The sequence below is a fragment of the Ursus americanus genome, chromosome 24, assembly GCF_024610735.1.
Source record: "Ursus americanus isolate L20-20 chromosome 24, mUrsAme1.1.p, whole genome shotgun sequence".
In the NCBI taxonomy this organism is placed as follows: Eukaryota; Metazoa; Chordata; class Mammalia; order Carnivora; family Ursidae; genus Ursus; species Ursus americanus.
Genome location: NC_142150.1, coordinates 8,838,064 through 8,855,114, shown reverse-complemented (window position 1 = coordinate 8,855,114; position 17,051 = coordinate 8,838,064). Strand labels below are relative to the sequence as shown.

At 45.8% G+C, this 17,051-nt stretch overlaps 1 protein-coding gene across 3 annotated transcripts in view; it reads right to left on the bottom strand.

Annotated features, from left to right (window-relative positions):
* NAV2 (neuron navigator 2) overlaps positions 1 to 17,051 on the bottom strand; it is a 382,986-nt gene that overhangs the window by 199,931 nt on the left and 166,004 nt on the right. For 2 of the 3 annotated variants that reach the window (XM_045808618.2, XM_087855344.1), the window contains exons 6-7: positions 13,652 to 13,720; positions 5,279 to 5,445 (exon numbers count right to left, since the gene is read on the bottom strand). In XM_045808618.2, the coding sequence (XP_045664574.1) occupies positions 5,279 to 5,445; positions 13,652 to 13,720 (236 nt within the window). The remainder of the gene's footprint in view (positions 1 to 5,278; positions 5,446 to 13,651; positions 13,721 to 17,051) is intronic. The other variant, XM_087855343.1, reaches the window with a different exon arrangement.

Genomic DNA, 17,051 nt, shown 5'->3' with positions numbered 1-17,051 from the left:
CTCCCACTAGACAAGGCCAAAGGCCAGCGAAAACAAGCATTCACACCTCACAGTGGCTTGGTGACGGATGACCTCAGACTCACTTTACAGAAGGGGAAACTGAGGCCTGGAGAAATTAAGTGTCTTGGGTGAGGTCACACTAGTTGGCAGGCAGCTTGCTCTCAAACCCAAGTGCTTTCTGACTATGACAAGGTCACTAGTTGTAACTCATAGCAAAACGTCAGTAAAAAAGGGCCAGTTTTTAAGCAAATGATCTTGCTCTTTCAGCTTCTTAAAGTAATTTGCCTCATTTCAAAGAGAGTATTTTTTGCCCAAGAGAGTGAAAGCAGAAGCGGTGTCAAGTGTGTAGGGAAACTAGCCTCTCACCCATTGTCGATGGGAACAGACATAGGTATAACCTGCTGGAAGCAACATCTGGCAATGTTAAAACAGCTGTAACGTGTATACCCTTTATGCAGCAACTCCACTGAAACGGTGTATACATGCAAGAAAGACACGAGGATTTAATGTCAGTACTTAGAACATCGAAAAAGTAGAAGCGACCGAAATGAAAGTAGTTAAAAATATTAAGGTAGGGGCGCCTGGGTGGCACAGCGGTTGAGCGTCTGCCTTCGGCTCAGGGCGTGATCCCGGCGTGATGGGATCGAGCCCCACATCGGGCTCCTCCGCTGGGAGCCTGCTTCTTCCTCTCCCACTCCCCCTGCTTGTGTTCCCTCTCTCGCTGGCTGTCTCTGTTAAAATGAATAAATAAAATCTTAAAAAAAAATACTAAGGTAAATTCATGTAATGGCGTGCTTTGCAGTTATTAGAGAAAACCCTATAAAAAGGCTGGCCGTGATTCGTTGATTTTCTTTAGGAGATTTTAAATCCCATACAATGTGTGTGAGTGTATGTGTGTGCAGGTGCAGAGCTCCTGTAAGAATTTAATTCTTACTTACACAGCCCTCAGAACAGTACTCAGCATACACTCAGCCTGAGGAAACATTTACCAAAATGTGACAGTATATGCACAAAGAAAACGCAGAAGAATAAAAACCAAGTGATAAACAGGGGTGAATCCCAAGAGGCGGGACTATGTAGAGCTCCCTTTCTTTCCAAACACTTGTGTTGTTTGACAATTTTTATAGGATGATTTGTACCATGAAAATATCATACAGATATGCTTTCTCCATGAAGAAAACCCTATCACTCAGGGGAGAACATCTTCCATTTGCATAGAATTTAGTTTAGGAACACTAAACGTTTCAAACTCATCTGATGGACCAAACACTTCAGAAATGTAGGAGACTGTGGGCAGGGCCACCCCATTCGGAGGATGTTACGTGAGGGAATGCAAGGAAAAGATAACGTCACGAATGTTGAACACGACAGCTATTTCCTCTCCCCGAAAATCTGGGCTTCTTCTCTGGAGCCCGAGGGCCGCTGGGAGACAACAGAGGACGTGAGGAGCGCTCGTGCTTCCATGCCATCCCTCGACAGACGTTTTTCAGGGGATCCCACTCACCACATCCCGCGGGCCAGGCGACGCTGTGCCGGCCGCTGCCCGCAGGAGCGAGAGGACGGAGCCAAAGACAAACCTAACCACGCCAGTGACGACTACACACCGACCAGCAGGCTTCCCTAAGGGCTGAGGATCTGCAGACTTTCCTCCAACCCTCACAGGCAAAATCTGAGATGTGAGTCTTCAGGAAGACAAATAGGTTATGTCGCTGTACAGGGACAGTCCTGGGTTTTATACACCAGCCGTGTACTTGGTCACCTCACGGGATGAGCTAATACATTGTGTCCCCAGGTTTTTTCTCCCTGTGAAGTATTTTATGCATCTATTACTTCTCTTCTGTTTGACGTCTCAGGTGACTCTTCAGTGTGATCAGAACCAAATTTTAAATCTGGTCATGGCAGGAGGGCATTTGCCTCTTTGGGCATGATTTTAAGAGGAATCTTTTAGTATTTCCTCACAAAGATTTAACTGCTCCTGGGCTTTGGAAAAGTTGCCTGTTAAAAAATTTCCTTTTAATCAGAAACCGGGGATGTACTGTATGGTGACTAACATAATATAATAAAAAATCATTTAAAAATTTCCTTTTACTCCTCTTTATCCTTTTGGAAAAAATCAGGACTCGGTGTTGAAATATTTTTGTCCTTTATTGACAGAATACTGAATTTCTCATCCCCCTTACTGGTGTGATAGATCAATTCCTAGAAGGAGAATTCTGGCCCAATGGGTCACACACACAACCGTGTGAATTGGTTTACCTGACAGCGAAGTGCCAGCACGCGATGCTCTCAGGGCCTGGCTGACTCACAAGAAAGCTTCTAGAAGGACAGGTCATGAGATCATATCGTGGACTTTACCTCATCTGAAAGCAGTCCGTACCTCAACTACAGCACCAACCACACTGAGCTACAATTTATCTGCTCACTAGTGCGCGTCTCTCCAAGACTTCTCAAGACGAGGGATGCTGTCTTAGGCACCCGGGAACCTGGTGTACCTCCCACGTGGCCAGGTGGTGGAGCTATTTCTCTCCCCACACATCCTATGTTGCATGGATCTGGCCACCTCATAAGCTGCAATCGAGGTCAGATGCAACGGAGGACACAGGGTCCGTGAGCAAGGAGGAGGAAATACAAAGGCCCCTGAAGGTAAAATCGCACTGTCCCGTCACCTCGGGATGGTGGGAAAGCATTAGTCTAAAAATACCCGGGTCTGCCCCATGCCTGCTTTGCCTACGCTCTCCAGGACTGGAGAGGGAAAATAAAAGCACCCTTCGGTGCACCGGGAACCGCAGGCGGTTATTTTTATCATTCCGAGAGCGAATCCTCAGTGGATTTTGAGAGAGTCACAGCTCACAAAATATCCTCACACTACCTTACTTGATTCTCACTGTAGACCTCCCAGGGGACAGGACAGAGCCGAGTTCAAATCCAGCAGTCGAACCTCGATATGAATTCCAGCGCTCAACTACCAGGGAGGCCTAGTGACTAAATCTCAGTTAGCCCCGTTTATCTGTAAAACTGGGTTAATAATATTAATCACACAGAATGTTTGTGAAGATCAAGTGACACAGTGACCATCAAAGTCCCTGGCAGATAATATCTGCTCAATAAATAAGTCTGACTTTTTCCCATCCCACAGTCCTTCCCTAGGCAATGCCTCCATTAGTAGCAGCCACTGATCTTTGACAGGCGATGGCTCTCTGGCTGCTCAGTGTGCATATGTCAGCCCCTGCCCAGGACAGGGGCAGACTGGTGGCCGTCCCAGCACAGCTAGCCAGCACCTGCTGGGCTGCCTGAGTGGCCCTCCATCTGTGGTAGGCTCTGGGACAACATCCCAGCTGCCAACCCTTCACCATCCCCTGTCCTATCCACGAAGAACTTTTCTTCCTTTTCTCAATCTTTTGGATATTGGTCTCACATCCATCCTTCAGACTTTTTTTTATGACAGCTTCTCCCCGGATGACCATGGGACAAGGACGGGATGGCCCAGCAGAGGGCTCTGCACAGGTTGTCCCCCACATGCTCTTAGCTCCCCCCTCTTGCTCAACCTGCATGTCTCCAGCCTTCAATAGGCAAGGCGTTGAGCATTTCTTTTCTGCTTGCAGGAAAAGCACAGTATTAATCATGTTCTAGAACCAAGGCGCCTGGGTCCAGATCCAACTCCACCTCTTACCATCTCTGGTGTGGCCTCAGCAAGTATTTAACTTCCCTTTGCCTGAGTTTCATCCCTTGTAAGATGGGGATAACAACATAGCTTGTTGGGGGATTCAATGAGGCACACAGTAGGTACTCAATAAAATGTAGCTCTTATTTCTTGATATAAAAAACACCTTTCTATATATCTTTATCTACATATATATACATAGTGTGTGTGTGTATAAATGTATTTTGAAATTAGTTCCAGAAGAATATACATAGGACGGTTTATATTAGTATCCTTCAGGGAGCATGCAAAGGAGAACTTTTATGTGATATGTACTTGTACCATTTTACAAGCATATATTATTTTTGCAATTTAAACACACTTTTAAAAAGAACACACTTTTGAAAAGAACACGTTTTTGAAAAGAACACGCTTGGGTATGGTTGAAGAAAAGAAAAGGAAGGGAGGGGAAGAGGGGGAAAGAGAGAAGAAAAATGATTTCCTTAAGGCAGAAGCCAAGGGCTGGATCACAAAGAATCTTGACTGGCTGAGACATCCTACTGCTAGTTGCAGGGTTTCTAATGCCCTGTAGGCAAAACCTTCTGCCATATATGTCAGCCATACAAAAATTTCCTTCATATTTTCTCAAGTATTCTAGGTGGGGGAAGGGCAGAAACACAGCTCCACGGAACCAAGCCACCCTGGGCTGGAGGGGTAAGTCAGGGAGGCTCTGACTTCGTTCACAGTGGGAGGGCTGTCCAGGTTCTTGGAGCACTTTAGGGAGTGGGAGGCAGCTCTCCTGGGTCTTGGGGGAGTAAGGGGCACTTCTAGGACAAACCCTACCAGGTAGAAAATGCTTTCAAGAGATTTGGGCATGTCCCCCTCCCCTCAAGAAGTCTAGACCTCTTTGACTAGGAGGAATGAAAGAGGGCTCTGCCTCTTACCATAGCACCTTCTACGCTGACTCAGTTTCTCCAATGTCCCACGAGACATAGACTGAAGCAAGCGAAGGTTTGTTTCACTACCTTCTGTGTACTAGCCCGCACAGCGCGACTCACCTTTCCCCCCATCCTAAAATCTCAGGGCTACGTATAGCAAAAAGTCATATTCTCTTTTGGTAAAAGTTACATCATCAGAACACCAAGAATAATGTGGCATATTCCTCATATGTAGCCAAGATATTCATTTGGCCAACCCACATGTCTTTTTCAAAGGGTGAAAATGCCCTTCTCTTTAACTTCCCTCATATCACTTTTGATGGGTAAAAACCTTATCAGATCACACAACGCACCCTCCAAGAAGCTTGCATTTCTGGAAAACCATCTACCATACAAAGCATGTTCTAGGAAAGTTTTTTTTTTTTCAAATTGTAAATGCTGTATGGCTTCTCTCTGTAGTCAGGTGTCTTCTGGGCCCCCACTGAAATGAATACAGGTATTCCTGCTAGCAGCTATGAACATATTTCCCCCACTTCATTAATACCTCTGCTAACGAAGTTCCTGCCAGCCAAGTATGTCCTGTGGCCCATGCCCACTATCCTATTTGCACCCCACTCCCAATCCTGACCAAACTCACCCAAAGGAACTGGATCTGCTGTAAAGGTAGATGCCAAAAAGGACCCTCATGAAGTTGACTTACCTTTCTCGTGGCTGCTTGGTGGTGGTGGTGGAAGTGGGGAGGTGACCGGTTTGGACTTGTCATAGTTGTTAAAGCTCTGGCTGCGTCGGTTGTTAGCAGTGGCTGACCCTCCACGTGTTTTGGCTTCGCTGCCTGCAGCGGACACCCTTGCGGTAGGACCTGGAAGCCTAAAATGCAAAAACAACAGAATAATGGATTCAGTCTCAGGAGAATAGCAGTGTCTCAGAAGAAGGAACTGCAACCATGCAGGAGGTAAAGGAAACCATTCAAGACATTGGGTCTGTGGAGGTTTGCCAATCAAAAGATTTAGTAGAACTACTACAAACATCTAGGCTACTAATGACCCCAGCAAAGTCCAACAGCAAAACCCGAGGTTGCCTTTGAGCAAAGAGAAATTCTGAAGGAAAAGGAAATGAATACGTTTGCTCATTAGAAATACAATGTTCATCTTCCTTTTTCTCTCGGATGAGTAATTTTACTTTTCCACAGGGCTAAACCATGTCAACTCTAATTCTATAAAGTGTGGAACTTAAAGGCCATATCAGACTTTAAGCTTTTTTACCTTATTATGTGTGCATTTCTTCTGGTAGGTATTAATATGGTGTTTGTCATAATCCAGGATTGCAGTGTCAAGAAAATGATGTAATTTATAATGGTCAGAAAGAGACCTGCTAGCACGCAGAACCCAATACAACTACACTGAAAAAACTTATGGCCTGGATGAAAACACGTGTTCAGACATACATTTTCCTTCAACACCTGACAACTTGTCTCCATAGATATTACTTAGAGGCTGAAGCCCAGCTTCTCTGCACAGTAGATGGATAAAATCATACATTCCTTCTGTAGAGCCAGCAGGAAACCATTAACCTAAAGACAAACATACACCTTCTCTTTAAATAAAGTACCTCATTTGGGGTGGTTTAGGAAATAAAGTTAGCAGACATCTTTGTAATATGTTAAAGATATTACAGCCTCCTCTCCCAAGAGTTAAGGGTAAGACTCCCCAGATCAGAAACTTTGGTTCAGAGACTACTAAGCAGGCTGTTTCTAATCATTAAAAGTTGAAAGATGAATAAATAATGAAATAGTTATATCTTTCAGCTAAAACCCACTTAACTGTGTTTAAAAGCCACTGGAACCTCCGCTGACTAGCATTAGATCTTGTGTTAAGTCTGAACTTTCAACTCATAAAGCTTTCAACTTTCTCTTCCCATGCAAATCTGTAAGCACCAAAGAGGTCTGCAGTCTGGAAGCATTTTACATATAAGCAAGCAATCACTTTAAACTTTTTCTTGCTGGCTGAGCAAGAAAGATGGTTGTAGAGTAAACAGAGAACATGAGCTAGTGTGAGAGCACTGTAAAATTTATACAGTTAAGAAGAAGGTGGCCCAATTCCCTGATTGGGAGCTAGGCGAGAAGGAAGGGGGTGAGTTCTCCCCCGCAAGTGGCAGAGGGAAGTGCACTTTCCACTGCACTAGGAGGATCTGCTCCTCTGTTAATTTATCCCATCTTGTTTGGAGAAAATATTCACCCCACAAAGGCACAGAGTGGGGTTCAAAACCAGCAGTGCCAGGGTCTATATTTGGGTACCAGATGTGGCCAGCACAACTGAATAAGGAGGTCTAGCAATGGGATCTTGGTACCTCTTGGTTCTACGTTGAATACAAACAGCATCCAGTAAGCCCTCCAAGTCATTTTTAGCTGAGTACTCACAGCTAATGGTAGAGCTTCTGCAGGTGCAGACACGGAGTCCTTTGGGCTGGACTCCCCTATCCCAGCTATAGTCTATGAGAGTCTTCATGCCCACAGACAGGACTGGAAATGGATTATAGACTTGTTCCAAGACGAAGTCACAGCAACTGTATGAAGTGGTACAGGGTGAATGGCTATAGCATTCTACTTCGGTAGGGAATTTGCAAGGAGTACAGAACAAAAAGCATCAAGAAGGGAAGATACATTCTCTTCGGAGCTGCTGAAGAGCCCCCACTGCCCTGACCCAGGGCTGGACCACAGATTTTTCAGGGCAGTCGGGGCCTTTATAGAAAGAAGACTGATCAAAGCATCAGATGGCATGAGTACAACCTTGAATTGGGTAGGCAATTTAGTTCTCTGTGAGGCAGTGTGGGATAATGGATAAAACATGGGCTTTTTCATGCACATGACACTGGACCAGTATTATAATCTCTCCAAGAATTCTGTTCCACATCAGATAACTTTGGAATAATAAACTATCCGATAGGATAGTTGTTCATTTGGAATGGGGCTTAATGTCTGGCCTATTATAAGTACTCAATGCATGTTAGTTCCCCTACCCATCCTCTCTGCTGAACATAAATTCATAAATGAACTCAGCATTGTAATAAAGGAAACATGCTTTGGTACAAAAAAGAATTAAATAAAAAAATGAAGAAAATCGATGGATCTAAATGAAAGTATCAGAAGAGAGCAGATAAAAATCAACATATGAAAGTCTGAGATCTACATTTTCAAAGAGGCAAGCCAGGCTTTGGCAGACAGTACTCATTTCCCTAAGAAACATTCCAGAAGAGAAACTGCTTCAACCAAGTATCTGTGGCTGGGACCTTATACTTAGGGTACCTCTGAGCCATCTGTAGGCCCCAATCCCCAGAGTGAAACATTCCTGGTCTTGGATCAACTAAGACAGCTCTGGTTTCTCATGGGTGGTCATCCTCAGATTCTTTGCACTGAGTCAGGACCTGGGGGTGCACCTTTGATGGGAGCGGCATAGCCTTCAAGTGGCTGCAGGGTTGTGCCAAGTTTCCTAGGACACGGAGAAGGAATTCTCAAAGGCCTTGAAGGCAGCTGACATGAAAAAGAATGCTTGGCACATATTTAGGCATCAAAAGCCACCCTAAAGTTCAAGCCGATTCATGTCACCTTCTACCCCCATCACTGTTACACCCTAGTCAGGACAGCTCCTCGAACTTGACCAAATGGGAAGACTGGGTGGAGACCAAGTAATGTCTTCTAAGTTTCAGAAGGTGTCCATGGCAACGCAATGCTTTAAAACTTGGGTTTTGTCGTGAACGGGCTTGAATAGTTGCTTGCTCCAAAGCAGGCCCCCCGCCATCCCTCTGAAATTTTCAGCAAAGTCTGCCTCACACACAAAGGCCATGAATGAACGTGTGGTGGGTAGGAAGTAAGGAAAAAGGCTTGTTAGGATCCACCCATGAGGGAACCAAAATATTCTTTGGGATAGTGAGTTAATCTACCCGAATTAATTCGGAGTGAATTATAAGATCTCAAATGTAGCATTTCAAAGACAAAGGCGACCTTGAGGACCTAAGGTACATGAGCAATCATGAGGAAGGCACTAGATTTTCTGCAAATTGAAGAAGAGTTTTCTATGGTCTGAATGTTTATGTCCCCCGCCCCAAATTCCTATGTGAAAATCCTAATCCCAGTATGATGGCATTAAGAGGTGGGGCCTTTGGGAGGTGATTAGGTCATTACACAGAACTCTCATGAATGACATTAATGCCCTTATAAAAAATGGTGCAGAATGCTAGGTGGCTCGTTCAACCCTGAGGACAGAGTGAGAAGTCAGCCATCTGCAACCTGGAGGGCACTGCTCACCAGAACCTGACTAGGCTGGCATCCTGATCTTGGACTTCCAGCTTCGAGAAATGTGAGCAATAAATTTCTGTTGTTTATCAGCCACTGAGTCTGCGGTATTTATTACTATGGCAGCCCAAACAGACTGAGGCAGGGTTCTAGTTCAGTCTCCTCCAGATCTTAAGGGGCTGACTGATCCCAAATGACATCTAAATTACACACGTATTGATAACAGAATGTGCAAAGGTCAGAAGTAATTCAAAGAAGGAAAATGATAATCTGGGAAGTTGGTGGGATAGCCAGGGAAGGTTCCAAGTAGATGCGACCCCACAGCAAGATGTGGCATGTGGAACGGAGATGCGAGTGGAGGGCAAGAGGGTACGGAGTCATGGTGAGAGGCAGAGGTCTCCTGCAGAGGAAGGCAGGCTGGTGTGGGCTGGCGAGTGGCGGACAGGCTGGGAGGAAATGAGGCTGGAGAAGCAGGCAGGGCCAGAGTAGAGAGGGCTTTGCATGCCACAGTATGAATCTGGACGTTGTCCTGGCCTCCAGCAATGAGGCATTCGTTAGCGAGGCTGGGAGCAGAGCTAGAGTGGAAAAGCAGAGCATCCTCTAGTTCACAGTAACACAGATCCCGGGCCCCCAGCTCACATTCTCAAGTTCATCACTATTAACATTCTTGTGCATGGCAAGAACTTCTATCAAGTCCCAGCTTGGAAACAGTTGCTGCCTGTACATCAGCACCCCTCTCTGCAAAAAGATGGGTCTTGCTCCTGTGGAACAGCAGGGAGAGGGGAGCATGTCAAGTCAACCCCGCATCATTTATGGTGCCAGAAAGTTCCAAGGCCTCCTTTGCAAGAACAACTCTGCTTCTCAAGATCATTCCATGTTCCAAACATAGCTACCAAATGACAGAGGGCACAGATGGGTTCTTTGAAGCATACACATGTTGCTTTAAAAAAATATATAATAATAAGTTTAAAGGAAGTGGTATAAAAAAAGAGGCAGAAGAGAAATCCTGCTGCTATTGGAGCCATGGTCGATTTCTTCAACATGTGCAGAGCCAAGCAGGCCGTATGGTAAATTGTCATTTCTGGCAAGTAACCTGTGAGCGCATCCCAGCTCCACGCACTGTGCGCGCCGATGGGAAGGAAGCCATTCTTCCCCAAAAAGCCACTTGAAAGGGGGGGAGTAGCTGGCCTTCAAAGGCAGGATGGCAGCTGTGTGCACATGCTTGGGACCTCAGGTGGAAGGTGTTGTGATCGGAGATGCTTTTTGTGCCAGAGGAGACCATTACACGCTAAATCTCTCATCTCCGTGGCCTCTGCTTTTCAGCAGTGGGACAAAGAGAACAGAAGTATTAGCCCCACAAGATGGTTATGTAGATTCCTCTCCACAAGATGGTTATGTAGATCGACCTTTGCTAGAGGTGGCCTGGTGGCCCTAGAGGGCCCAGATCAACCCCAAACACCAACAACACTGTGTCTGCTGGTTATGGTGCACTCATTATAGACCAGACATAAAAGGGCTGGAAATGACTTTACTTGATCCACATAACTGTGAATGAGGCAGTCAGGAACGACTGGCTCCTGGAGAGTAAATAATTAGTCCAGGTGACGTGCTGCGTGCTGAAGAGGGGCTTTCACCAGGTGTGCCACTCACAGCCACCGTGATTCTGGGCCTCTGCAGATGGAATATGTCTAGCAGCTTGGGAGCTGCAAGGGGTGCCACCGGACCAGAGTTGTAGAAGAAAGCAGAAATTCATGGAAACCCTTCATCCCTGTACTGATTCCCTCTATAAGCCTCTTCCGGGCATCCAGACTCAAGGGTGAGGCTTCCCACCCTGTTGGATATCCCTGGTGCCTGTCAGGGCGTTTGTCTCTGGCAGGTGTTCTATCAATGTTTGCACTTGAATAAGATCTATTTCCAGAGCTCTGGGGGCGGTGTCTTACTCCGTCAGCAGGGGTAAATCTATTTCTTTTGGCAGCCAATTTTACTGCTACATTCGGGGATGCCTGGATTGGCTCAAATGCTGATCAGAATTGTGCTCAAGGCTGGGGGTGGGAAAGGAGAGGGGGTAAGGGAGGACAAGGAGGAGTATTAGGCAAATAATGAAACAAAGAACATCCTTTCATTAACATCAGAGACAAAAAAATGTATGTGAAAAGAAACTCTAGGTGGGGGATGTGACCCTGAAAGAACGCCAGACCTTGGCTTTCAGTCAGCTTGGAAGCCCTGTACCCAGCACACCCTGGGGGAGGGGCAGACACGGCCTCACCCTTCAGTCTTTCCTCTCTTCCCACTGCCTCCTGATAACAAATCATGCTTGGGATGGGCATGTGCCTTAAGCAGATATTTTCCCAGCAAGCTCCTGTCTGTTTTATCTTCTAGAACGTAGCACATCGTGGGAACAGACACTAGATTTCAGGTTCCCTCCAAGCTCACTCCCCTCCTTTCCTTTTGTTCGTGAAAGAATTTCAATCTACAGTGGAACTGGAGGATAGGAAATGGAGAATCTCGTGCACATGCCCTCAGAAGAAAGGCACTTAACAACGGAGATGCTGATTTCCCATCAATGTCTGATTTACGGAATATAGAAACTTCTCTCCTGACCAGTGCACATCTGCAAAGAATCCCTCTCCATCCTCAAACCCATGAACTTACTGCTTGGACTCCCACTGCACCCTCACATGCCCCCTTGCACTCCTGGTCCATCAATACAGCCTGCCCCAAACCCTCAAAAGACTCACTCGTTTCTTGCTCTGACATGCATTTCTCCAATCGCAATTCCTCTGCGATTCCCAAATAAACTCAATTTGAATTTGGTAATCTGAGCTTACTTCAGCTGACCTCCTTATTCAGGTTAACACCTATGTAGGGACATCTGCAGGACACTTAAAAACTGGGAACCCCGTTCGCCAGGGCAGTCAGTGTCTGAGTTGGACCCTGTGTTATTCTTCAGGGAAAGCAGGCACGGTCTAGCATGGTGTTAGGAACTTCATGTTTATGTCCTCCCTGCCCCTGCCCCAATTCATGTGTCATAACCCTAATCCCCAGGTGATGGTATCTGGAAGTGGGGCTTAGGGGAGGGACTTAGGTCATAAGGACCACATGATGGGGTTAGTGCCTTATAACAAGAGAACGGATGGGGCTTGCTTCCTCTCTCGCTGCTCTCCATGGGGGGACACAGCAAGAACACTGCCATCTGGAAACCAGGAACAGGGCCCTTATTAGAACCCGACTGTGCGGGCATCCTGACCTTGGACTTGCCAGGCTCCAGAACTGTAAGGAAAACATTTCTGTTGTTTAAGTCACCCCGTTTGCGGTGATTTGTTCTAGCAGTCCAAACTGACAAACACACAGGATTGTGAGAAGCACGGATGAACGTGGGTTCCCTCCTGTCCCCCAGAACCAAGTTTGGGTAACATCTCGACTTGTTCTACAAAGAAGCAACTGCCCTGTGGCTTCTCCCCAACAGCCAGGCAGATCCCGAGTTGGGTCTCCCTACGTGTGACCTTTTAGAAAAGACAAAGAAAGCTACGGCTAGAAAAGGCACCTAGAGCTTGACAGAGTGGGGCAGCAGGCAGACGTCAGTACGTATCTGTCACATGAATACAGATACAAATGCCGCGTGGGCCTCCTGTTAGCTTTAAGTGAGAATTTAGTGAAAAGTAAATGAAGAGATTCTACCCCAGCATCGGGTTCTGTTGGGATGCCACAGGGAGAGGCAAAAAACTGAGAGTAATGGTTGAAATCTAAGATTTTTAAAAACAGCCTCAACAACCCCCTAAGTGCCAGATTTCAAGGGGGAGGAAGAGGGGAGGAGTGTACTAAGACAGTGGTTAAGGTGAGGGTTCTGGAGTTAGATTACCTGTACTCAAATCCTGGTTTTTTCCCCACTTTCTGTGTCACCTTGGGTCACTTACCTAACTTCCTCGATTTTAGTTTTCTCATTTGTAAAATGGGGACAATAACATGACCCGCCGCATGAAAACTGACGTGAGAATTAAATATGAGAATGCATTCAAATTGGTGCATAACAAGCATTCAGTAAATGTTAGCTCTTGCTACTTTTAAAGGAACAGTAGGTCCCAAAGATGTGACTGGCATTTTCCATACCCTGGAATGGGTCCTCCCAGGAGGCAGAAGATGCCAAACTCTGCGTCAAGAGAACTAGTTAGTGAGCAAGGCTGATTTTTATCTTTAGGTAACTGAGGCAATCTCTCCAAGATACAAAAGAGCATCCAGAAACAAAAATGAGACAGAGCTGCCTTGCTGCTTTGTCTCCTGCAACCAACTGGATTCATGCTTCAGGTCTTTATAATTCAAAAGAAAACCAATCCCATGTTAGTAATTGAAGCAATAACAGCAACAATAAAAAGCACCACACACGCAAAGGAAATGCAAGTGAGGCAGGATCAGGGCCAGGCCAGAGCAGGGAGCCAAACTCATCGTAAAACCACTACAAAGTCCACCAAGAAACTTACCTCTCCCTGAATCAGAAAGGATTTTGATGACCGAGCAATCAAAGCCCAAGTCAATGAAATGCAGAAGCAGTACGTACACCTTGACCCCACATACACTCGGACACATACATACACACTCATTTTCAATGACACCCCCCCCCCAGACACTCTCAAAACTCTCCGACATTGGGTCATTAGCCAAAGCATGTTTGGTTTTCTCAAACTGCAAACATGAAACGGGGAGAGGGACCAAAAGGAAACTTAGCCAGAGCAAAGGGATCAATGAGTTGGGTTGAAACCATGCTTCGCAGGACACAGAGAAAAATCTAACCTAGAAATCTTTTTCTGACCCAGAGTGAAGCGGATGATTTTGCTTTGAGAGGAGTCCTTGGATGATGCACTGCATGATGGGAAAGAGAAAAAGTGGAAGAGATGAGTGAGGGGAGAGAAGATACGTTAGACATACACATCACTAACGGGGATCGACGACCACGGGGGTGCACCCGGTTTGCCCTCTGCCCACTTTTCCTACAATACGCAGCCTGCCTTCCTCCTCTAACTTTTCTGATTTGACAAAATTATTCCAATGTGAAGAAACTGCTATCAAGATGATCTAAGAACTTCTGTGATTTTTTTTTTTAAACGCTGAATATCTTTTCTGCTACCTGTGGCCTAAGGCTTCTTCTTCCCATCAGAAGACACTGAAGTGAGGGGTCTCTGATAGGTAAACAAACTTGATAGCTTTCTAAAAGTATCTAGATGCTTCTATTTCACATGCTGTCCTACCACGGTGCTTTTCAGATAAATGTGCCATATAAAATGTTGACCCAAAACATGGGTATAGATGTTTGCAAGTTTTACTGGTCTTGGGAAGATTCGCTGTCAGTGGTATAGAAATGTTCATTTAAGGGGTGCCTGGGTGGCTTAGTCGGTAAGCAGCCGACTCTTGGTTTCAGCTCAGGTTGTGATCTCAGGATCGTGGGATCGAGACCCCCATCAGGTTCCATGCTCAGCTCAGAATCTGCTTAAGATTCTCTCTCTCTCCTTCTGCGCCTCGCCACTGAGCTTGCTTTCTCTCTCAAATATATGAATCCTTTTTTTTTTTTTAAAGAAATATTCATTTAAAGTCTTCTGAACTTGCTAAATTCTAGGCTTCGGACAAAAAAAAATTGTACATGTGAGGAATCTTGATTGGGCTTAAAAGAAAGGTAACTTGTTTACAGCCTTTTTACAAAAGGTAAAAATACTTACCAGTCTCCTATCCCCCACCCTGTACCAAGTACACCCTACACCGACCTGTGTTTCTCAACACATATTCTTTGGAACCCCATGCTGTGATCTGAGGTGGGAAAGACAAACGCTGGTGTCACTAGACTCCAGAAGTAAAGGAAGAGACAAGAGAGAATGCAGAAGAAAACAAAATGAAGCGATTGTCTGGATTTTTCCTAACCAGCTGAATACTGATACTATGTAAGGTGGACACAGATGGAGAGGAAAGTGAGTCTTGGGGACGATGCTTCTCTCCTGGACTCTGCATGGGTGAGGAATTTCATGAGCTGAAATATGGATCAAGTTCTTGGCCGCACATAGATTAATGAGAAGAGCTGAAGGGAAGAGGGAAACGTGAGTCTCCGTTCGGCCATCATGGAGGAGCCGCTCTTATGCCCTCATGCCAGCGGCTCAAATTTCCTTTGCCAGCTTCCATGACTCCTTTCAAACAAATTTCATGGAAAAGCTGCCAGGTTTTAGTATTTCCTATCCCAAGAGGTACAGTGTTCAGGCATGTTTGTATCTGGCAGAGTTCTAACAGAGGACTGAAACTTGGCGTTCGGGGCTTACGCCAACATTTGACACTGATGATCAAGGGTCCAAACCATTACCCTTGGGAGTCTGGCTATCACAGACAAAATGTGGGATAGAAATACAATGGACTAAGCCAGTGATGCCATTTTATTATTCTTATGTAATCATGGGATATTAGATCCCTAGAACTTGAGGATAAAATTGTCCTTTGGAAGTAGAATTAGAAAGAATCAGTATATAATGTGGAAAACCAGTCATCTGCAGAAGTAACCCAGTCTGGGCCAGATAAAGGATGAGGGAAGACACATAGCAGCAACTCTAAAGGCCAATCCGTGTCACCACACTACAGAGTCAGGGGACCATGATGGTAGGAATCACTCTGGAATAAATGGATATAAAAACCTGGCTTAAGTAAGTTTGGCTCTTCTTTAGGTAACGCATTTATTAATAGTAGGATGTTTTTTCTTACTGGGAGATGGGTGTCCTGACTGGAACATCTGGTTCTCTCGAGAAAACAAACGCCTGCCATGGAAATGGGTGCCCCGGGCTAGCATAGCTTGGTGACACAAGCCCAGCGTTGCTCAACACATGTTCCTTGGAATCCTACATGCAGTGAGAAGCTCTGTGAAGTACGTTCTGTGGCTAAGTTTGAGGAATGCTTTCTATGGCCTCTTCTGAAGGTTCACGGTGCACACGTGTTCTCCTCTCAGGCTCCCGCATCCCAATAAATAGCACCATTTACCATTGCTCACGCCAGGCATCTAGGCTTTATCTGTGAGGTTCTCCCTCACTGCAGCCAGCCCATCTATTCACAGGCCTGTTGGCTCAACCTCGTGAAGTGGTTCATCAACGGATCTGCTCTAGCCCTTGGCCCAAGCCATGGTCATCTGGGGGACTCTTGACTGGGGTCCTTCCTTCCATCTCAACTCCTTCACAGTCTTATTATCCAGAGAGGAGCTAAGAAGACTTTTTTTTTTTTTAACTGTAAATCGAATCAAGACTCTCTCCTGCTCAAGACCCCCCATTGGCTTCCTGTTACCTATAAAATGAAATGCAAACTCTTCGCCCAGTTTAGCTAGAACTCTGTGACTGGACCTCAGGGTCACAGCACTAGGCAACTCTAGGGACTACCAGTCATACTGTGTTCCATGTAGACAGAGGCTTTGCTTACAGGTACCTTATCACATTTTCCAACTCCCCTCACCCAGTGACCTCCAGCCACACCAGCCCTCTTTCTGGTCCTCCAACCTGTCAAGCTTACTCTTATACCACAGGGCCTTTGCACCAGCTGCAACCCCTGGTTGATCTATTCTACACCTAAACTTCGAGTGGCTTGCCCCATGTCATTCCTATCTCCACTGTGGTCTCATGTCCCCAGAGAGAATTTCCTCTCAGTCCAACCTAACTTATCAACCTAATCCTTCTGAATCCCATCATCTTATTGGAATACCACTATTTGATAGTTCTCTTCCCTATTTGCCTGCCTCCTCCAGGAAAATGCGAAGAGTGGGCACACCGGTTGTCTCATTCATCCACGAACCTCAAGTGCCTAGAACAGAGCCTGGCACACGGGAGGCATATTCAAACACTAACTAAATAAATGAGTGCATTTTGGCCGATTCAAGGATCTGAGTAGACCTGTAATAATAGTTCTAACAACTCAACCCAGGTTATTTACCAACTTTTCTCCCTGTGGAACACTTCCCCTGCAAGTTACCATCCAGGGAATAAGCACTTTGTAGAATACAGCGTGGGAAACGATATCCTGGTCAGTCAATCACCCAGGGCCACCAGGGACCTCTGATCAGAGAATGGCCCTCACTCAGGTGGTTCTTCAGGTCAGGGTGCAGAGGCTCGCTGCCTGGCCGTCTGTTCTGCATTACTAGTCCAGCCATTTCTGCTAGCCTACAAATTTCCATAAAGTAAAT